We start from the raw sequence: 23,517 nt of genomic DNA, 5'->3' as shown, positions 1-23,517 counted from the left end.
CTAACTCCACGCTCCATCACCCCACGCCCGGCCGCTTGTCGGCGTGTGGGCGGCCCCCATCTGGAACGCAAATGCGCTCCAACCAACGCGCAAAGCGCCACATGGCGCCACATGGCGCCCAGCAGATGACATCAAAGGGAGCCGTCCAATGGGGAGGGTGAGCGAGCGGGGCAAAGGGCGAGGCGGGCAACGCGGGCGCATGCAGTCAAACCTGCCACAAGGCAATAGAAGTGAAAAGCAACTAGTGAATGAAGAAAAAAGTAATAAAAGAAAAAAATGAATAATAATGATAATGAAAAAATACCAAATAAGGAAAACAAACCCTTTTAAGTCTAAATTTGAAGTATGTTGACCGGCGCTATGAGCCCAAATATCAGGCACCAGAACGCCGATCGCACACAATCAAATAAACCTATATATATATATATATTCAAACAGAAACCAAAAAAGCACACAAAAAGGGGGAAAGAGGCGGAGAGAGACCTGCCCTTAATAATGACATTGTAATAATATCAGAGTGGGTATAGATATCGCACCCACATATAATAAGTGGCCGTAAAAGGCAAAAAAGCCTACCGTAGGAGGAGAAAATACAGCAGCAAACAGGGAAAAAGGCGAAAGGAGCCCAAAAATGGCGGGGGACCCTCCCAGATGTCAACCAAAGTGCATCCAGGTGGGACCACCCGGATGGACAAAGGGTAGGGAGGGGGAGGGGAAGGGAGGGGCCGGGCAGAAGGAGAACAGAGCAGACAACACCCAAAAGCCGCATGAACTAAGACCACATATCGTGAAACTACACGGGCAAAAAAACCCGGTAATTTATACTGTCATTAAGACCCTTAGGTTCAGTGGCTTTAAGGTCAAAAATCCAACGGGACTCCAGCTGTAAAAGGGCTTTGTCAATGTCGCCACCTCTAGGGTGAATATGGACCCTATCAAGGCCTATGAAACTGATAAAGCTGGGATCACCTCTGTGCTCCAAATGGACGTGTCTGGAAATCGGGGATTTAAAGTTGCAATTTGCAACATCCCCCACATGATCTTTAATTCTTTCTTTAAAAGCTCTCGATGTTTTACCAACATAAAAACTGCCACATCTGCAGTACATAAGGTAAATAACACCCACAGTGTTGCAGTTAACAAAATGCTTGAGTTTCCATTGACGTCCATTGGGTAAGGTGATATCCCTGCCTGTATGTAGATAGCGGCAATAAACGCACCCTCCACAGCTGTAAGTACCCGTAACAGTGCAATGTTTCTTGGGGCTGTTTGTCCCCCAGAAATGACTTGATGTAACATAATTTCGCAGTGTTTTGCTGCGTTTAAAAGTTACCTGAGGGACAGGTGAAACAAACTCCCTTACCACTCTGTCATTTGTCAACACATGCCAGTGTCGGCGGAGTATCCTGTCAACCTCTCTGTTTTGATCATTGTAGCGAGTTATTAAATGTGTATTATTGTTGCTGGGGATATCTTTGCTTTTTTTAGTCAAAAGGGCCGTGCGGTCTGACATCTTAGCTCGTTTATAGGCCTTTTTTAGCCAACGGTCCTTATAGCCTCTTTCTCTAAAACGAGAACGTAGTAGCTTAGCCTCTTTCTCAAAAGTGGCTTCGTCACTACAGTTCCGACGTGTCCTCAAATATTGACCCGTGGGAATCCCACGGATCGTATGAATGGGATGTGCACTATCAGCATGAAGGTAGGCATTGGAAGCTGTAGGTTTACGATACAGGTTGGTTGACAGGAGTCCATCCGGCCCGACACTGATCTTGAGATCCAAAAATGCCAGAGAGTGTTCGTTGCATTCCATAGTGAATTTCAGGTTCCAATCGTTGTGATTCAGTGTGGCCACAAATTCATTCAGCAACTCCACACCACCCGTCCAAAACATGAGCACGTCGTCTATGTACCTGTGCCACGCCACGATGTGGCACAGGTACCCGACGAGGGCATCACTGCCAAAGAGATGGCGTTCCCAGTCCCCCAGGTACAGGTTCGCCAGCGAGGGGGCACAAGTGGTCCCCATCGCGGCCCCCTGCACCTGGAGGTAGTGGACGCCATCAAACACAAACACGTTGTTCTGTAGAATGAATGTCAAAAGGTCAAGAATGAACGAATTATGGGGGATCTCCCCCACATCCATTTCTGATAGAAATTTACCCACAACCTCAACCCCCCTTCCCTGTGGAATGCTGGAATAGAGGGCCTCCACGTCCAGGGTCACCAACAGACAGCCAATAGGCAACTGCAATCCCTCAAGAATACCCAGAAGGTGCAGTGTATCACGGACGTATGAGGGTAGTCGGTGAACGTGCGGCTGTAGATGTTTATCCACATAAACACTTATACGTTCGGTTAATGACCCATTGCCAGAGACAATGGGTCGTCCCGGTGGTCTGACAAGATTCTTGTGCACCTTCGGCAGGGCATAAAAAGTGGGTGTGGTCGGATTCTCAACTTTGAGAGTGGATCCGACCTCTGCTGTAATGACCCCCCGGCCGATCGCGTCATCAATAAGATCAAAAAGCATTCGCTGGTTAGTGATAACCCTGGACGCAGAGACCCTCCGATACCATTCCTTGTTTTTAAGGATCCTATGGCACATGAGGACATATTGCTCTGCCCTCATGACAACCACGTTCCCTCCCTTATCCGAAGGTTTGATAATAATCTGTTTGTTTTCGCGCAACTCCATAAGAGCGCGATGTTCCTCATCTGAAAGATTAGGGGTTTGATTCTTCCCTATCCACAAGTTCCGAATGTCTCTCTCAACCAGTGAGACAAATGTGTGGACGCTAGGGCATAAGGAAAAGGGAGGGAACGAGGCGGATCTGGGCTTGAATTGTTGGTTGATCTGTTCACTCACGGTTCTATTGGGAACAGTAGATCCAAAAAGGTCATCTTCCTCTCCCTGATCAGTTTCCTCACTCAACTTTATCAGGTCCATTAGTGCCCTATAATCCTGATTGGACCAATCCTTCCAATCCGTGATTGCACCCCCCAGAGGTGTATCGCTCTTTCTTTTATGTAGAGTTCTCAAAGTCAAGTTGCGTCCAAACAGATGCAAATCCTTCACCAGTTCAAACCTATCAAGGCTACTATTAGGGCAAAAACCAAGACCCTTACCCAAAAGGTCAATGGTGCCCTGTGATAACACAAAACCTGATATGTTGATCACCTGCAGGTTATTGGAAGATGAGGGTTTGGCTTGAGGTGAAAGACGTGCTAAGTCCCTACACTCCCCTCCCCGTCCTCCCCCAAAAAACCCATAGAGGAAGACTGAGAACCAGAAGGCCCACATGCTCCCAGGTCGGATTCACTATCCTCCCCCTGGGAGTCTGTGGCACCTGTGAGGTATTTATTGATGGGGCCCACCTGTTTGTTTTTAATTTTATTTTGCTTTTCACTCTTTTTCTTACTATCCCTATCTTTGATGATTTTTGGCGGATGTTTATCCCCAAAAGATCTTGTTACTGGGCGGTGTGGAGCGTCAGGATGTACATCAGTGGAGGACACCGAACTTTTGTCGGTACCCCCGACTGATGAATCAGAATCCTCCACAGCACTAGAGCCAGCCGGAGTCTCCGCAGGTATCCGAGGAGATGGTTTTTTGGGGGGATATCTATGTGGTGGGGGTCTTTTGCCTCCAGGTGGTGATTTGTCCCACCTATAAGCGTGACCAAATTTGTACGCAGCTCTGTCACGCTCGAACTTCTTATCCTTTCTAGTCACGATCTCTTTATTATATTTGGCAATATGAATCTTTAATTTGTTATTTCTCGTGATGTATAAAGGGTGTTCCTTCACATCTTGAAGGGACTCAAGGGTCACATTAATTTTTTCCTCAATATCAACTAGATCCACCTCCTCAAGCTCCTGCATCAACTCCAGCATAACCCTAGAACATTTTTCAAAATTGTCTTCCCACTTGGTCTTAAAGCCATCAGGTAGACTTTTCTTAAACGGAAAAATCTGGATGCGTAGCCAAAGGGGGACCTTGTTCTCAGACAGATAGCTTTTATTGAATTTGATGTTCCACCAAATTCGGCTTTTTTGTTCATAGAGTTTTTCTAACCTCCTAAAGCCTGAATTAATCAACTGCTCAGCTCCCCTAGCCCCTCTCTCCCGTGCGCATTCGTCCCCGACCTGCTGCACAATCTCATCCCACTGTAGCATGGCCACAAAAATAAGGGAACAGGTAACAAATGCTCTCTCCACCTCTCAAAAAGGTCCCTTGATCGCTTGCCCAGGGGCTAAAACCCCAATTAATCATATAATAGAAATGCCTCAATGTTCAAGGGCAGCGTCAATGGGGGTATGAACGATTTAACAAACTGAAATGATATTGTCAAAACATCAATGCACCATTATATGTCCTAATCATGCACTTGCCAACATAAATTACGGGTACTTACAGCTGTGGAGGGTGCGTTTATTGCCGCTATCTACATACAGGCAGGGATATCACCTTACCCAATGGACGTCAATGGAAACTCAAGCATTTTGTTAACTGCAACACTGTGGGTGTTATTTACCTTATGTACTGCAGATGTGGCAGTTTTTATGTTGGTAAAACATCGAGAGCTTTTAAAGAAAGAATTAAAGATCATGTGGGGGATGTTGCAAATTGCAACTTTAAATCCCCGATTTCCAGACACGTCCATTTGGAGCACAGAGGTGATCCCAGCTTTATCAGTTTCATAGGCCTTGATAGGGTCCATATTCACCCTAGAGGTGGCGACATTGACAAAGCCCTTTTACAGCTGGAGTCCCGTTGGATTTTTGACCTTAAAGCCACTGAACCTAAGGGTCTTAATGACAGTATAAATTACCGGGTTTTTTTGCCCGTGTAGTTTCACGATATGTGGTCTTAGTTCATGCGGCTTTTGGGTGTTGTCTGCTCTGTTCTCCTTCTGCCCGGCCCCTCCCTTCCCCTCCCCCTCCCTACCCTTTGTCCATCCGGGTGGTCCCACCTGGATGCACTTTGGTTGACATCTGGGAGGGTCCCCCGCCATTTTTGGGCTCCTTTCGCCTTTTTCCCTGTTTGCTGCTGTATTTTCTCCTCCTACGGTAGGCTTTTTTGCCTTTTACGGCCACTTATTATATGTGGGTGCGATATCTATACCCACTCTGATATTATTACAATGTCATTATTAAGGGCAGGTCTCTCTCCGCCTCTTTCCCCCTTTTTGTGTGCTTTTTTGGTTTCTGTTTGAATATATATATATATATAGGTTTATTTGATTGTGTGCGATCGGCGTTCTGGTGCCTGATATTTGGGCTCATAGCGCCGGTCAACATACTTCAAATTTAGACTTAAAAGGGTTTGTTTTCCTTATTTGGTATTTTTTCATTATCATTATTATTCATTTTTTTCTTTTATTACTTTTTTCTTCATTCACTAGTTGCTTTTCACTTCTATTGCCTTGTGGCAGGTTTGACTGCATGCGCCCGCGTTGCCCGCCTCGCCCTTTGCCCCGCTCGCTCACCCTCCCCATTGGACGGCTCCCTTTGATGTCATCTGCTGGGCGCCATGTGGCGCCATGTGGCGCTTTGCGCGTTGGTTGGAGCGCATTTGCGTTCCAGATGGGGGCCGCCCACACGCCGACAAGCGGCCGGGCGTGGGGTGATGGAGCGTGGAGTTAGGGGGCGTGCCCCCGGGGGGGCGGGCCGCGCGGGCGCATTCAGCATTTAGGGACGCCGTCATGGCGCCCAAGTTCATCTCCACGCTGTCTGCCTTTGAAAAGGCCGCTAGTGGCGGCGAAACATGTCAGGCTCCTCCTGACAGCGCGGATTTCCTCCTCCATCCCTCCGTTCTCTGGCACCTGCACCTTTCTGGTTCCTTCTGGTTCCATGGACATTTCCTAATTCGGCCTTTGGATCAGCTGCATGGCCACATCAAGGGAACCCTGCGGACATGCATATGGGCCCCGGATTTCTTCAATGAAGTTTGGTAACTATTTGTGAGCAGCATCTGTGCATAGATATGGCTGTTTGACCATACAGACCCTGCGATTGGGGGACTTTGCAGAACATTTGTTACATGTGTTTATCCTGGGATAAGATCTTTGTGTTCTGATTTACCACCTCACACCCTGCGATTGAGGGACTGCTTGCTTATCCAGGCTCATCACCTGCCATCCATCTGCATTACAAGTTATCAATACTGCATGCTATTAGCCTGCCTGATGCTATCTATGCTGTCAGCTCATGAGTTTGCTTTTGCTTTGCTTCGGATGCCGCATTTTAACTTGCTTCCCTGTGCCTGCTACACATTTCAAGAACATCACTTAGGAGCTTTTGTTGGCACCTATTGCTGTTTGCTGTCCATTATGTGCTGGGCCTGAACGCCTGTGGCCTCTTGATTTGCCCACAACAATGATATCACCATTAAGTGTGTGCAGAGTGCTCAATTTCATCCTTTTTGGGGGACTGCAGCCCCTATTTTTTCTGGAGGGTTTGTGAGGAGTTTTTTATGGGGTTTATTTTTATATTTATGGGTGTTTTTTGTACTATTATATTTTGTATATTGTCTGTTTTGATATATATGTGATTAAATAATTTTCATCCTCTTCATGCACCCGAGAGCCAATTCTCTTTTCTTGGTACTTTGCATTAATTTATGTTGGCAAGTGCATGATTAGGACATATAATGGTGCATTGATGTTTTGACAATATCATTTCAGTTTGTTAAATCGTTCATACCCCCATTGACGCTGCCCTTGAACATTGAGGCATTTCTATTATTTAAATCTCATTCAGAGTTGAATAGCTGCACGAAGTAGGAAAAACATGCAATTCGGGGACTGAAGGGTCATTCGCTTTTCACTGTCACATTGCCAAAGCTAGATATTTTTTTCAGAAGATATTTGGGAAGATGTGTGGCTAGTTTTCAGATGATGGACTAGTCTAGATGTTGATAGTGATGCAATGATCAGTATGGTGTTGTTTTTTCCTGTATTCACTCTCTGTTCCTCTCGGTTCTAAGTAAGCTGCATTTCCTGATGGTGGTGTATCATTTATCTCTGCATGTTTTTCTTCAGTAAATAGTTCTAACTTGTTATACTGGGTACTTATCATCATGTACAGAACACTCTTCTCCATCACTAGCTACTGTATATCAACATTTACTGTCAGTTGAAACTCCGTAGCTTTAGTTTTAATACAAATTGTGTTGATCCTGGGAACAGGAAATGAGAAACAAAAATAAAAATTATTAGAAGTTGTCAAATTGGCAATTCTCTGGTCAACGTTTTCATCCATTGAAGCAGTCCATTCAGTTGTTTTATCAAATCAATATTGATTCAGCTCTAAATTTCTGAATTTGATTTATCCAGGTTACTCTCACACTTACTGCATTTCATTGCATTGCGGTATTCTCTATACCCCCCCCCCCCCCCAACACACACACAGCTCGAGGACAATGCAAGTCTATGGGGACTTAAAGTTATGCAATGTTCACTGTCCATCGGGAGTGTTGCAGTATAACGGGTTGCGGCAACGTAATACACTGAATGCAGTGCATTACCACTGAATGCACACATTAGCAGTTTTAAGTGAAGCATATTTTTCACTGACTGTGTGCTTCATTGTAACAAATGCAACAGGAGCATAAAGTGTGGCACCACTATCCCTAATCATTGCATTGCATTCCTGAGAAGGTAACACAATGGCCACTCTGAAAGAAGCCTACTGGGAAACTGAAGTTAGAGGAAACAGAAGCTGCAATCTTCATTCCCTTATAAAAAATGCCAGTTGCCTGGCTGTGATGCTGAGCTTTTGCCTTTACCTGTTTTTGAGTCATATTCCTATTTTTTCACCTACAATTTTACTTGATTGCTTAAATTCTTCAGCCTTTGAGAAGCTCATTAAATCATGCATGTTCTTTTGCAATACTCAGATTTCAGCCTCATTTGCATGACAGAGTCATCCACAAAGACTGAGCACACAAACATCTTGTGCAGACTCGCCACGGCTTCCAGAGAAAGAAAAAAATATCTTCAAAGGCAACTATCAATTTACTCAAACAGCCATCAAAAAACATGTAAATACAGTACGCTGTGTGCTGATACACAATACACAGTAAATGACAGAAAGAAAGTGAGGGAACAGCCTGGACTTAGGCGATGTCACATAGTCACTGAAATGCAGAGTGTTGTTAAAGCATGCTAAGCTGATGCAGCTTACTGTGCCAAGGAAACCTGTATACTGAAGCTTGTCATACATGCCCAGCAGGTGGCTGTACAGACAGATTTTGCCTGAAGACTTAAAGAGGAACTCCAGTGAAGATAATGTAATAAAAAAGTGCTTCCTTTTTACAATAATTATGTATAAATGATTTAGGCAGTGTTTGTCCATTGTAAAATCTTTTAAATCCCTGATTTATATTATGACATTTATTACATGGTGACATTTTTACTGCTGGCAAGTGATGTAGCTGCTGCTTGCTGTTTTGGCAGTTGGAAACAGCTGTAAACAGCTATTTCCCACAAGGCAACAAGGTTCACAGACAGGAAACTGCCAGAGGTACTCAGAGCTTCTTGTTGACCCCCTGATGGTCTGTTTGTGAAAAGGAATAGATTTCTCATGTAAAAGGGGGTATCAGCTACTGATTGGGATGAAGTTCAATTCTTGGTCGGAGTTTCTCTTTAAGGTAGCCATACATCAGGCGACTTAGCTCCTGATCAACCATCCGATGCGATTATTATAATCTATTATGAAAATAGGTGCTGCCAAATGCATGCCCGACTGACATTGCTACCAATTTCAGATCGAAATTGGTCACATTAGTCGATTACACATGCTGCAAGATGTAGGGCCAACATGCTTGATTGTGTGCGTGGTGGTGACGGTGAGCGATATCGGGATGAGCGATGAATGCGATGAATCCCCCGGCGCTGTCCTCACTAATGTTTAATGTTCCCCCACGCAAACTATACATTACCTGTCCGTGGTCACCACTTGTCCTCCGCTGGCTCCGGGCTTCCTCTGTTCTCCATAAATGTGCGGCCCACGTGGTTGCCTAGTGAGACGTCACACACGCACCCACATTACTAGGCAACCATGTGGCGCACGTGTATGGAGAATGGAAGAAGCCCGGAGCCAGCGGAGGACAAGCGGCGGTCACGGACAGGTAATGTATAGCTTGCACTGGGGGGAACATTAAACATTAGGGGGGACAGCGTCGGGCTGGACAGGCGGCGGATGCAGCGTCACAAGGCCAATTCCTGATCAATTTCAGCATGAACACCAACATATCTCTCTCTGATCAGATTTGGTTAGAGAGAGATTTTTCTCTTGGGAATATCTGCCCATCATCGCTAAATGTATGGCTACCTTTAAGCCTGGTACACACTTTCAATTACGATTGGCCAATCACTAACCAATTTTACCCCCTCCATGTAGTATGAGGGTCAAAAGATACCGAATACCATGAACAGATTGTGTAGGTAAACCCTCCTACATGGAGCGGGTAAAATTGGTCAGTGATTGGCCAATTCTAATTAAACATGTGTACTAGATTTAAAAGTGGCCATACACACTAATTTTTCAATGAAACCAATCCAATTTTGTGGTTGATTGAAAGCTCAGTGTTAGAAATTGCAACCATTTTGAAAAAAAAAAAAAGCTTGTACAGTATATGGTTAAAGTTGGTTGGCACTCTCAGCAAAAAATATGACCAACATGTCCGATCAGTCAATTGATCTGATGTATTGGAGCAATAAATAACCAACAAATTTGGTCAAAGTGATTGAGCTGGTCATCAAACGGAAAAATCAATATGAGTATGGCCAGCCCCACACATTTCATTTGGATGCTGGTCTACACATTCAATTAATATCGGCAGGAAATCTGAACTGTAAGCAAACAAACCTCATTGTGCCAGCTACATTGGGCACAGTGTTCAGGTATTCCTCATCGATTCTTCCTTTAAAGTACAATTGTCTGGCCATCATACACTAGTCCCATACTCACTCAGCCTGCCTGCTTTCTAACATCAGGTGATGCTGTTGTGTCATCTGATTTGTATAGGAAGCAAACAACTAAGCACCAGCCGTTTGTACCTAAAAATGTCAGTGTTGCACTGGCCACGAGGCAGGCTGAGTCAGTTCACTGGTATTATGGCATATTGTGTTATTAAAACACATTCCCTGGTACACCCTTTAACACTTTTGTGTTTGTGGCAGTCTAATCCCATTGGACTTCCTCCTTCAAGTTCAAGGAAATGGCTTACTACTTGACTTACTGTGAACGTAAAGGGAGGGAACTAATGCACTCCAGTACAGGCTGTTCTCTTCTTATAACAAAACCAACAGGAGCAAGTTCATGTAGATGTGGATTAACACAGTGAGGTGCTCATGATGAAATGTGTTATTGGTCTGATCCACCACTACATGGCAGCACCGCAATGTGGCGGTGCGTGGCTTTGAAACACGCCCTTGCCACACCTCTAACCTGGTCTCCATAACGCCTCTCACCATGCATATCAGAAGGAATTCATAATCAAAAGATCTTTTATCACTAAATCAACACTGGTCTTTTCTATCATCATTAGTTTTTCTTTATTTTAACGTTTGAAGATAAAAAATAAAAATATATAAATTTGATGGGAATAAAGTTTAGAGTCAGTTCAACATATTTTTCAGTAGGAAAGTACATACGGTATGTTATTATTATTAAGTATTTATATATAGCGCTGACATCTTCTGCAGCACTGTACTGAGTATATTGTCTTGTCACTGAACTGTCCCTCAGAGGGGTTCACAATCTAATCCCTACCACAATCATATGTACTGTATATATACAGTATATTCCCGTATTTTTAGACTATAAGACGCTTCGAATTATAAGACGCACCTAGGGTTAGAGGACAAAAACCAGGGGGAAAAATATACTAAACCCGGTGTGTCCATAGTGCAAGGATGTCTTACGGACCTTTTCCCCCAATTCTTATGTTCCAACTTCTCTTTGTACCTTCCTTGTACCTCTTGTGTCCCCCAGTGTCCTCCTCGGCCCTCTGTGTCTTCTTCTGTCACCCTGGGCCAATCACTCGCTCCAATGACGAAGCCGTGGTCCCGCCTCCGAGACCCTCAGCTCCAATTAGGAGAAGGAGCACAGCAGTGCCCAGCAGGGATTGGTGGTTTTGGGGCAGCGCCCTCCCGCCTGACACGTGGGTTGCTTGGGAAATGGGCCCTTCCAGGCACTAGAATGAATAAAATTCAGTAACTATGGCTGCTATAGTAAATCCTAGGCCATTTGGGGGAGATGAAGGAGAACTCGCTGTAGTTGGGAGGAGTGAGAGTGCACTAATAGAGGAAAGGTAGGAAACAATAATGGGGGCATAGTTGTACAGGGTATAGAGGATGAGGAGCATCAAATACAGAGTAGAATGGATGACTACCATCTACAAGCATGATAGGACAGAAAAGCAATCATTATATACAGTATAAAGCAGAATGCACCAATTAAAGGAAGAATAGTACTAACTATGGGAGTATAAGAGGGAGTGTAACACCAGTTATAGGTATCACCACAGGTTCAGTGGCTAAAGGAACACTAGGCACAAAAGAGGCAGAGCCACACTGGATACAGCAAAACTGGGTCCGTGGGAGAGAACAGGACTTGGCACTGGCTATCTGAGCCACTGGAACAAAGTCTGAATTGAATAGATGGTGTAGAAAAAAGCATAAATATTTATGCAACAGAATGAGAGATAAATTAGTACAGTGATAATTAAGAGTTTAATTATTGTGCATAAATAAACGGATTAACACTGGATTACAGCATTAAATGACAATGTAGATGTCAGGGTGTGCCAGTCACCTTCTGGTTACTTTTTATGGATTGCTTTGAAGGTTGCACAGTTGCCGCCGGGGGACACTTAGGATGGCAGGATAGTGGTTTTAGTTTGGAAAGGAGGTTATAGCTCCAAAAACTAGAACTTGTGTGGGGATGGACACTGCAGTATGCACATCTGCAGGTAATGCGGGGTACATTGAGAGTGCAGAATTGCTAGCATTAGCTACTTTTTCTGGACAGTGTGGGATTGTCATGGGGTATGCAGCTGCTGTCTGGGATATAGTACAGTGCATATGGCTGTGCCTTTAGTTAAGTTTTAGAACAGAAGGAAGAGGCTAAGGGCTTGATTCACAAAAGAGTGCTAACTGATAGCACGGCCGTTTTCGTGCAAATTTTCGTGCGCAAATGCGAATTTTCTAGCGAAACCGATATAGTTTGCGCACGATAATTTGTGTTTGCGTGCAAAAATGTTATTGTTCCACGCAAAAATTCGCGATCGCGTGAAACGCGAAAATTCGCGCGAAAACGGTCGTGCTATCAATTACCACTCTTTTGTGAATCAAGCCCTTAGTGTTATTATTTCTTTCAAAAAGCTGCTCTTTAATTCTCATTTTTTCATTCTCTTTCATTAAGTCACTCTGCACTTTATTCGTTATTGACCTGAAGAAGCGGGGAACACCCGAGAAACAAGTTGTCACATTCTAATTTTTTGTATGCAATAAAATTTGAATTATACAGTCATAATGGCTGCTATGTTTTCACAGAGAATGTTAGCAAACAACTACCTGTTCTTTTTAAACTGTTTTAATTGTTTTATATTTTTGGGTACCTCCATCCACTGGTTCCAACTGTTACACATCTGTTTAGAGGTAGTATTCTAGTATGTCCCTATTTTAGGTACTATTCTAAATTCTCCAGGAGTGTCATCATGACAACCCAAGGAGGCAGGGATTTCTCCATGGGCCTTATTGGTGGTTGCAGAATCATTGTTACCTAACTACTTTTGCTATAACACAATGTTTTGGGTACAGTGACATATTGCACTATTGCTCTATGGCTCCTAGTTTCTCTTTCTTTGTGTTTTTTTCGGTCCTGGAATTTCCTAGTTCACCATCTATCAAATTATCTCTTTCAGGTATTTATTGCTATCAAGACAAAACAAATAACATTTATATTGCGCTTTTCTCATGGGGGACTCAAAGCGCTTGTGCTGCAGTCACTAGGACACGCTCAGAAGCCAGTAGTAGCGTTAGGGAGTCTAGCCCAAGGTCTCCTCACTGGGTGGCACACACTATAGGTGCTGGCTTACCAGCCAGGAAGAGCCAAGATCTGAACACAGATCTCCTGTGTCAGAGGCAGAGCCCTTACCCAGTTCACTATCCAGCCACTACTATCAAAGTGTCCATTATGGAGAATTATCCTCATTTCTGGTTGTAACTCTCTTTTCAAAGACAAAAGAATGAAAAAATGTTTGTGGGGAAAAGCCCTGAAGGATTCATTTGAATGTCTTGCTGCCACTGACATAAGCCAGTCACATGATCCCTCTGACTTTACAAATATGAGTGTATAAGTGAGGCCTGCAGGATTATGAGCCAAGACACAGAACATTTACATTGCTCTTTTCTCATGGCAGACTCAGAGCTGCAGCCAATTAGGATTATAGGGAGCCTTGCCCATAAACACCTTAGCTGACCCAAGTGCTGAAGCTCGAAGTGGCTGATTGCTTTTGGCTGTAACCCTTCAATCTACAGAAAACTTCTAGCAATATGGAGGAGTGATGGATGCAATCAACAATACAAGAGACTTATGAGAAGACCGCTAGCAACTTGTTGGAAGTCAAGATGGGGCTCCCCATAGGGCAATCATTCACAAAGGCTTCTGTCAACATTTAGAAGAAAATAAAATCTGTATGGTTTGTTGACTCTAATTTTACACATATGTAAACAGGTTAGCAAGAGAGAGTCCGGGATAGTCTGCGGAACCTTCCAGAAACAAAAAAGGAGCCAAATACAGTTTTATCAGGAGCCAAATATAGTGCAGTACATCTTTATATGTACATTTATAATCAAAAGATGTACACAAAGATGCTCTCACATACTGAGGTTGCCAGAGAAGCATACACCATATACACCTGCGGGGAACTGCCCAAGAAACCCCTATTGTGGTCACACCCCCAAAAAGAGAATTCATGAAAACTTATGTAGCCCACCCATAGGTGTAGCTTTGTTAGATGGGTCCTGCTCTTGTCCATCTGGTGACACCCACAGCCTCCAGGATACACATATACTAGCAGTATATTGCTAAGCCATTTTATTGGATCCGGAGACCCAGTAATAAAGATAAAATTAAGAATTTACCTTCTAGCAATATAAAAGATAGGTCATAGCATCTGAACCCAGAGTCATGGCAACAAAGAGTCATGGCAATAATGGAATACTAGCAGTTGCTTCCAAAGGAATGCAATAGAGAATGACACCTCCAAAGTCTCTGGAAAGGGTTTGGCCCACAAAAGCACCAGAAAATCCAGAGATGTCAAATCCCAAAAATTACAGTAAATCATTAAGTGCCCTCTAAATGACAAATGTATAAATGGTCTGTTATAATCAAACTCAGATAAAAATGTAAGCTAATTTCCCAAAACACTGGCCAAAGTTAGTCAGCAGACCAGCAGTTAAAGCTCATATACTGTATAAAACAGTATTTGTAATCCACAAGGAGCTTCACTCAGGAGAGCAGCAGCAGGAGGATGACACAAGCTGGATTATTAGATATATATGAATCATCCTCTTCAGATAGGTCTAGACCAGGGGTGCCCACACTTTTTAGGCTCGCGAGCTACTTCACCTCCTGCAGAGTCCATGAGATCTACCCCCTCCCCGCACCATACCTAAGAATTCTTCTCACCACCCCCCCAAGCCTAGCGAATAGCTGCAGAAGCCTTCTCCCCTACATGTCATGAACCCCCTCCATATCCCAGCAGTTCAGTCCACAATCCTCCCACCTTCACACATAGCAAATAGCTTCAGAATCCTCCTGAAGCTATTTGCCCACATTGCTCTGCACTATGCCTGGCAGCCTGGAGGGGAGAAGACGCTGCACACGCAGGCTGCCTGTAGGGGAGGAGACGCTTTGTGAGTCACACAGCCTCATTTGCTCCTCTCCCTTTTAGCCACACTTCTCCCCTCTTCTCCCTGATGTTGCTAAGGCAGCAAAATCTGACAGCCGCAGCTGCGCGGCTTCAAATTATGACTGGACGCGGCCAGGCGGTCGTGATCTATTCAGCAGGCGGTTGCAATCTACCGGTCGATTGTGATCGACCTATTGGGCACCCAGGGCCTAGACATATCATAGCAGATTGTTAGGCCAATATGAGAGTTTTTGCCTCTAGTCCTAACTGGAGCTGAGTTGTATAAGACCATGGGAGGCCTGACCATGTGAAAGTCACAATCCAACAGGAATCACTCAAAGCTGGCTCTGTGAATCTCCAGGAGCTGCTATGCAGGCAGATAAACATATCAATAAACTGGATTCACTATCAGCTGGTCAGTAGCTTGCTTACAGTTCCTTCAGATGAGGCAGAATGAAGCAGCCATGTGAAGTAGTCTGTCACAGTCTGTCACATTCCTCTTCAGGAAGGATGCAGTCACTGGTGCCAGTGAAGAAAGGATTTCACCTCCAGATAGCTCAACAGCTCTGAGTAAAGCTCTCCTCTTCAGAGCTCAATCAGTTCTTTTCTGCTCACTCAACCCAGTTTCTAGCAAATTCTCTGTTCTCTGAGCTAAGACTTTAGACTTTCTCTCATTGTTTACAAAATCTAGGTGAGAAGAATTCTCCACCTAGATGTAGGTGGGAAAACTGCAAACAGCAAACTATTTAGCAATTAACTGTTTCAGAGCTGATTTCATAGAACCACAAATCCCAGATATGATTACACAGAGAATATACTTTGTACAGGTACTGAATAGCCATGTTGGCAGGATAGCTACACATAAAAAATAATAATTTCCCAACAGAAGTAAAACTAGTACATTAACTACCTAACGACTGCGTCACGCCCATGGGTGAGAACGCGGCGGCAGCCCCAGGAACGCCTAACGCCAATTGGAGTCAGGTCCTGGGGCCGGCTACTGCAGGAGATCGCACGCAGGCTGTGCGCGCATCTCCTGCTTGGGGGGCAGAGCTCCGTCCCACCTTCAGTCTCCGAGTGGTGATCGCCGCTCAGGAGGAGTCTGTTAGATGGCGGAACTTTTCACTAAGTACAGTGCTGTGATCAGCAGCAGCGATGTACTGGGGACAGCCGTGTGACACGTCTGTCCCCCTGCCACACAGGAGAACGATCGGCTCTCATAGGCTGAAGCCTATGACAGCCGATCATGTCATTGGCTGGCTAGGGGGAGGGAGGGAGCAGGGGAATAATAAATAAATAGAAAATGTTATTAAAAAAATACAAAAATATTTACATAAACAAAAATAAACATGGGGGGGTGTGATCAGACCCCACCAACAGAGAGCTCCGTTGGTGGGGAGAAAAGGGGGGGGGGAATCACTTGTGTGCTGTGTTGTGCAGCCCTGCAGCTTGGCCTTAAAGCTGCAGTGGCGAATTTAGTGAAAATTGCCCTGGTCTTTAGGGGGGTTTAACACTGCAGTCCTCAAGTGGTTAAGCAACTGGGGTGCCCAAAATGTAACCAAAAAAAACTAAATAAAACAAAAAAACCTGTTAAAATGGAGGTAAGTGTGGGATAACCTCCCAAGAATTCACTAACCAGCACTTCTAACACATGAAATTTATTCAGCACAAAGACCACATAGGATCATGCCTGTACTGGAAACAATATGTGACTGTTTTCTTTGCTACTAATGTACTATTTCTTATCTGTACTACACATACAATTCATTATCCTATACATTTATATTGACTTCATATTCCCTTTAACCCTCGCTGATAACTAATTAGCGGTTATAGAACCTGTGTGTATGAATACCGAATTAACATTAAAAACTGCAGTCAAGCAAGCTGGGCAAACAAAACTTCACACCTAGATTTTTAACACTTGAAACCAAAATGGGACTATAGGATTCTAGAGAAGCCCTATTTAGGATTAGGACTATGGATACAGGTCTCATCAGCTTCTTTTCACTTCAGGTTCACTTTATGCATGCTAATGAGGTACAGGGGAAAAAAAGTAAGTGATCATTTTTATTTGCAGTAACATAAAAGCCCAATTTCAAGCACCGTTTCTGTTAATCTGCATTTAATAGAACATTGTTTTCTATGAATTATGCATAAACATATTTTAAATTGCTCCTCATTTCTTCCTCAGCAATCTCCAGCTGCCTGCTTAATTGCCAGCAATTGCTGCTGTAATGCTGTGTTGTGCGTATGACAAATAAACATTGATTTGATTTAACTACAGCAAAAACAAGAGCTCAGCTCGCCCAGGAACACTTCCCCGGATGGCAAAGCCTTAGCACTGGGCTACATGGCTACACACAGACCAGCACTTACCAGAACGGTAACTCTTGGTACTTACATTAGCATGAGCATGGATTGCAGTGACCCTGGAAGGTAGAACTGCAGGCCGAAGCAGGTTGTTTCGGCGCATGGCGAAACTAGGCGCCGTTATAGCAGTAATGCTATAGTGCGTGGGGCGTGTAAGGTTAATTCAGGGTTTTTTTTTTAAAGATTCTTTATTTACAAAAGAGGTTTTCAGACAGATACAAACAGTGGAAATTATGAAAAGGAACAAACATAGAAATATTAGTCCTGTTAAAAAACTAAAAGCAATAAACAAGTCTGATAGCCAACCAGTGCCTTCAGACAGCGCTATAAAAACATAATAACAGGAACACGTCACCAAAGGACCCATCACAGTTGACTTTTTTAAGATAGCGTCTGTAATAGAATACAGTCAAAGAGAACTCATTAACTTAGTAACTGTATTAACTGTAACGATTGTGGAACTTTCTCCGTGATCAGCGCACAACGCGTGCGCTGATACGGCGGAAATCCTCCACAAGCGTATATATTTGCAGGCACCCAGCAAAAGGTGGCACCCGTAGAGGGAAAATTCCTGTCGGCAGATGGCGCTGGGGAGTGCAGAGGAACCAATCCTCTGTACCTCCACAAATGCCCGACAGGAATTTGTACGAAGCGCAGAACGCAATCGCAAGTAAGGCGATTGCGAATGAGAACGAGCAAAGGGACAGGTTGTATCTGTGTGCGCCAACCTAGTCGCCACCCCGCGACAGTGCATACACAACAGCAGATATGAAACAGGAACGCGATCGCGAGAGGTGCGATCGCCAGACGTGACACAAGGCAGATCAGGATAGAATACGAGGGTAGCAAAGGCACAGCAAATAATACAATGAGAAGATGCGGAAAACAACAAACGCTAGCTAACCGTGAACACCGCACTCATTCGCAACAGTGCACGCGGTTATGCGCGGTCTCCACGTGATAAGCACAATAGAGACAAGCACGCCTAACTAACCATCGACAGACAAACATGAAACAGAGGACGCGAACGCTTGCTTAACGGTTACCTCACCGAGCCTCCAGCAAGCGGTCGCAGCAGACAAGACAGACACATGAAAACAGGGACAAGCGAGAGATAGGATCCACAGCACCAGCGAAAAGTGGCTAGCGCGATCCAGGTACAGAGTAGCAGAACAGAAGGATCCACAGCACTAGCGAAAAGTGGCTAGCGCGATCCCAGGAGACAGAACAGAAGGATCCACAGCGCTAGCGAAAAGTGGCTAGCGCGATCCCAGGAGACAGAACAGAAGGATCCACAGCGCTAGCAAAAAGTGGCTAGCGCGATCCAGAGAGGCAGAACAGAAGAGATAGCTGGTAGCAACTGCTGCACCAGCTATGCTCCAAGAACAGAGATCAGAACGACTTCCTATCGACCACCGCCGGGACAGGACAATCACAACAGACAAACAAAACAGATAAACAATCCTAACTGCACTAGGGAAATTTGCCTAGCACAGTTTCCAGGAATTACTCTAAGCTGATCTTCAAACAGAGAGTAAGGCTGACACCCCACCAGGAGTGTTACATAGGACGAAATCCTTATGACCAGCGACGCATTGTGGGAAAGACATAGTACTTATAGTACACGCCTCCAATGAATGTGGCCAGGCAATTTGCATGACAACGTATGCAAATTCCTCTGCAAGCACAAGCTGCAAAACTGACAGAAGCTCTTCTTTCCAGAGTCCTGCAGCATGCAAACCTACACAATGGTCAAAAGGCTGCCTGCCTGCACAGGCAGCTGAGCAAATCATCACAGTAACACATATGAAGCAAAAGGGGTGTTTGTCATTTTACAATAGTGCCAATAAACCTGGGAAGACCAATGCTAATTAAGGTACTCACAGCTGGACGCCCGCCATATGAATAATCCCAACAAACCCGGAGTAGCATAAAACTGTCCCCAGGATAGAAAAGACAGACAGTAAGAAAAAGACAGAGAGACTACGAGTCAGCAATGAACAGAAAAAAAGTGTAGAATGGAATGGCGAATAGTTGAAGTGCAAGCTGAGAGCTATCCTTATAGGAAGCATAACTCCATGGGGCAACTATCCTGGGCACAGCCTTAGGGCTTGTCCACATCATACGCACTTCTGTGCGCATTTGGAAGTGCGTATGATGTGGTGACACACAGGAACTGCTAAAGGGCATAGACCGCCATTCTGCCGTTCACATATACTGCGCTGTGCAGCAGTGCGATGAGCTATGATGCGCTTGTGTACTGCTGCCTGCATTTTGCCCGCAGGCGCAGAGCTTATCCCATCACTGTCTATGGATGGGATCAGCAGCACAACAGGTAGCGGCGCAGATGGCGTGCGATCGTACGTGTTGCGTTCTGATTGCACTGCCATCTGCACTAAGTAGATGTGAACGAGACCGTAGGGCTCGCTTCTAGTTAGTGCCCTTCTGTCTTCTTCTGTCCGCTGTTTTGAGCACATCATTGTTACAGATTGATACATGTTGCTGAAAAGCGGACAGAAGCAGACAGATGGAAATGAGGCCTAACTCCCTTTCGCATACCTGCAGCAGAACTATTCTAGTTGGAAATGAGAATGGAGCACTCGGTGGAATCCTTGAATTCGAACCAGCTGAACCAGGTGTTCCAAAACTGTTCATCCGTCCCATGCAACGTAGAGGCCAAGTCCTCCATACATTGAATCCTATCCACTTCCTTAAAGGGAAGGTCCAAGCAAAATAAAAAAATGAGTTTCACTTACCTGGGGCTTCTACCAGCTCCATGCAGCCATCCTGTTACCTCGTAGTCACTCACTGCTGCTCTGGTCCCCCGCTGGCAGCTTGCCGACCTCGGAGGTCGGCGGGCCGCATTGCGTACATTTTTACGCATTCCCGCTAGTGCAGGAACATTAACACATACATTTTTACGCGTTACTGGTTCATTAAACCAGTAACGCGTAAAAATGTATGTGTTAGTGTTCCTGCACTAGTGGTAATGCGTAAAAATGTACGCAATGCGCCCCGCCGACCTCCGAGGTCGGCAAGCTGCCAGCGGGGGACCAGAGCAGCAGTGAGTGACTACGAGGTAACAGGATGGCTGCATGGAGCTGGTAGAAGCCCCAGGTAAGTGAAACTCATTTTTTTATTTTGCTTGAACCTTCCCTTTAAGCCAATTGTGCAGAACCGGTGGGTCTGGATGTTTCCAACGTCTGGCTATCAGCACCTTGGCTGCGTTAATAAGGTGCCAAGTGAGGGTTTTCTTGTACCATTTGATAGACCACGAGTTCTGATGCAAGAGAAAAAATGAGGGCAAATCTGAGGGCATAACGTACAGTAAGCATTTTTATGTTGACCAACAGGGTGTTTAGGTCCATACCCACAACACAATTTTTCAAAACGATTTTTCATGATGAACATTTATTTTTCTAGAATATAGTGCAACATCGTTTAATGAGTATTTGTTAAATTATGTTTCACGACTCATGCAACCCGCAGCGATCGTTTGTTTGTGAACGACCACCATGCTGGATTAAATCATGGAGAATCATTCCGATCCTCATTGACTTTCGCAGGTTTTGCCGCGATCGTGCAAATGATTATTGACATGATCATGCCAGTGCCAATGACGCTGCAGATTCAGTCAAATGGATCGGGGAATGATTGTTCGTTGGTGAAGATCGCCAATCGATCCGGCCGTGGGTACTTAGCTTTCATGAGAGGAAGAGATAGTGTAGTTACGGTAGTTTCGGCCCTGCATATCCTGGTAATACAATTTTACATGTTGTGCCTTATTTACAAGAGGCTTTTTTTGTAACCATCATAAGTCATGTGCTGCTTCGAATGGAGCACACACCATGCTACTTATTTGCAACCCTTGTGTTTTCAGACAAATGGTCTGTGACATGCAAAGAATGATTTAGTCTTTTGGTCAGTTGGATGTTTTACATACCTGTCTGTTAAAATCCATGCCGTCTCTCTCACCTAAAACAGAAGAATAGAAAAAATATGATGAAACAAGAGCAACTTGCAGACATGCAAACATGTAAAATACAGAGTGTGGGAAATGGGTTTAAACAAGGGATTTTTTTTGTAGGTCAGTAACATTAAGTAATGCTTATCAGTTATTCTGTTGCTAAACTTAATGCAGGAGAAAAAGTTTCACTTACCTAGAGCTTTTGCCAGCCCCCTGCAGCCATCCTGTGCCTGCGCCAGTCCTCAAAGATCCTCCAGTCACTTTAGCTTCTGCCTCGTTCATGCTCCCATCAGCGAGAGTGTCCTGCTCAGGCACAGTAAGAGAAAACTACAGATGGGAGCGCAAACGAGGACGTGCGCGGCCAGGGCTGTGGAGATGCAGTGGCCCGCCAACTGATCACTCAGCAGAAGCAAAACTAAGCCGTGGGACCGGAGCATCATTGAGGACTGGCGCAGGACGGCTGCAGGGGGCTGGCAGTAGCCACAGGTAAAAGCATTTACTGAATGCAGTTGCTCAGTAAAGAAGGGAAGCTGGCTGGCATATTTGTGTAGGCACTTTATTGAATCCCCCATGAGGAGATGGACAAGTCCAAAATCTGTAAGATCTGTAAGCTTTTTACTACCTACTGTAAGTGACAACAACACAGGTAAAACATAATTTATAGTGCATTTTATTTTGGGAAAGGTGTATATATTATATTTATAAAAAAAAAAAAAAAAGTTTGCTTTCTTAAAACAGAAAGAATTTGCGATAATTCAGGTTGGAGTGAGCTTGAGATGTCTCCCAGGGCATCACTGCTGAATATATGCAAATTAACCATTGTACCCTATATATATTTATGTATTTTAAGTTTTACATTTTTTTGTGTTAGTGGTCCTTTAAGTTGGATGGTGTGGCTTCGAGACTAACTTGAGAAAGAGGGGAGTAAGCAGGCAGTGAGATGTTTTCAATGATTTATCAATTGGTGTAGCAATTACTTTTCTTTTTTATTCTGCAAAAAAAAAAAAAATGCATCTTTTTTTATTTTTGAACATAATAAATTTAATTTAAGGTTCTAGGCAATCAGTTAAATAGCTCTACAGTGATACAATATTAATCGATCTTCAGTCCTTTTGTTACGAGGTGCTGTGGATCAATTGGTGATAGCGGATAGCTGTCAATTAAGAGGATTTGCTGAGAACACAGAGAGACTCTGTTGCATGTGGACTGAAACTGTGGGTGAGGACTTTTGGGTTTTGATTTTGTGATTTGTTTGCTTTTGATTTTTATTGTTGAGTACTGTATGTCACCATATGCATATACAGTATCATCAGTTACATACACTGCTGAAATTCATAAAGTGTCTTTTTAAGAAGGATGAGTTTTTAGAATTCAAAATGATCTGGGTGTATTGTGTATAGTAGATGATTTTTAACCACTAATCCAAGGGGCTTATACAGTTCAAATGAGTTAAGCAAACAAACATGCCAGGATCTAATGCCACTAGATGCTTATTTTTCCAAGTTGATGCAAATGTAGGCACATTTTTTTAATGCAAATATATACAGTTTGAAAATGGACCAATCAATTTAAACCCGGGTTTAATTTAATTGGTTCATTTTATTTTCAAACTGCATATACTTGCATAAAAATGTACATACATTTGCATCAACTCGGAAAATGTTGCATCTCATTGATCATCCACACTATCTAGGTTCAGCATTGGCCTTGTTTGAACCTACATAGCATGTGTTTTAGTAATGATCACCACAACGCTGGCTACAGCCAAAAGCAGTTTTGTCTTATTTGTGGATTTCAAGTGGCAACTTTGTGTTGTGAAGTTTACCAATGTTATGAAACCTACCTTTGCAAAAATACATATATGTCAGGGGCATTACTACAGGGGAGCAGACCCTGCAACTGCAGGGGGGGCCCAGAGCTGTAAGGGGCCCCAACTGTTACTTCACTCCCTCTGGGGTCCATCTTTCAGATCAGGTGTTGGCTACACTTGTTATGGGTGTGAAGATCCTGATGGCCACTGTTGATGTATGGCCCTTGTGAGACGGTCCCCCAGGCTGTGAGGGTCAACAAGGGGAGGCAAGGGTAAGGGTGTGAACTTTGGGGGTCCCTTCAAAGTGTTGCTGGGGTCCCCATGATTTGTAGTTACGTCCCTGACATGTGGATATCATGTATAACAAATTACATTGTTTCTGAATGGGAATTTACTATTTAAATTTCAGATTGAGACATCTGAAACATACACACAGTCCTG

At 44.2% G+C, this 23,517-nt stretch overlaps 1 protein-coding gene across 2 annotated transcripts in view; it reads right to left on the bottom strand.

Moving 5' to 3' along the window:
* The window catches only part of POU2F3 (POU class 2 homeobox 3), a 155,752-nt gene that overhangs the window by 61,883 nt on the left and 70,352 nt on the right, over positions 1–23,517 (bottom strand). For both annotated transcript variants that reach the window (XM_068242873.1, XM_068242874.1), the window contains exon 3: positions 21,243–21,274. In XM_068242873.1, the coding sequence (XP_068098974.1) occupies positions 21,243–21,274 (32 nt within the window). The remainder of the gene's footprint in view (positions 1–21,242; positions 21,275–23,517) is intronic.

Source organism: Hyperolius riggenbachi, chromosome 6 (genome assembly GCF_040937935.1).
Source record: "Hyperolius riggenbachi isolate aHypRig1 chromosome 6, aHypRig1.pri, whole genome shotgun sequence".
Lineage (NCBI taxonomy): Eukaryota > Metazoa > Chordata > Amphibia > Anura > Hyperoliidae > Hyperolius > Hyperolius riggenbachi.
Note: the sequence above shows the minus strand (reverse complement) of the source record. Positions and strands in the feature narration are given on the sequence as shown.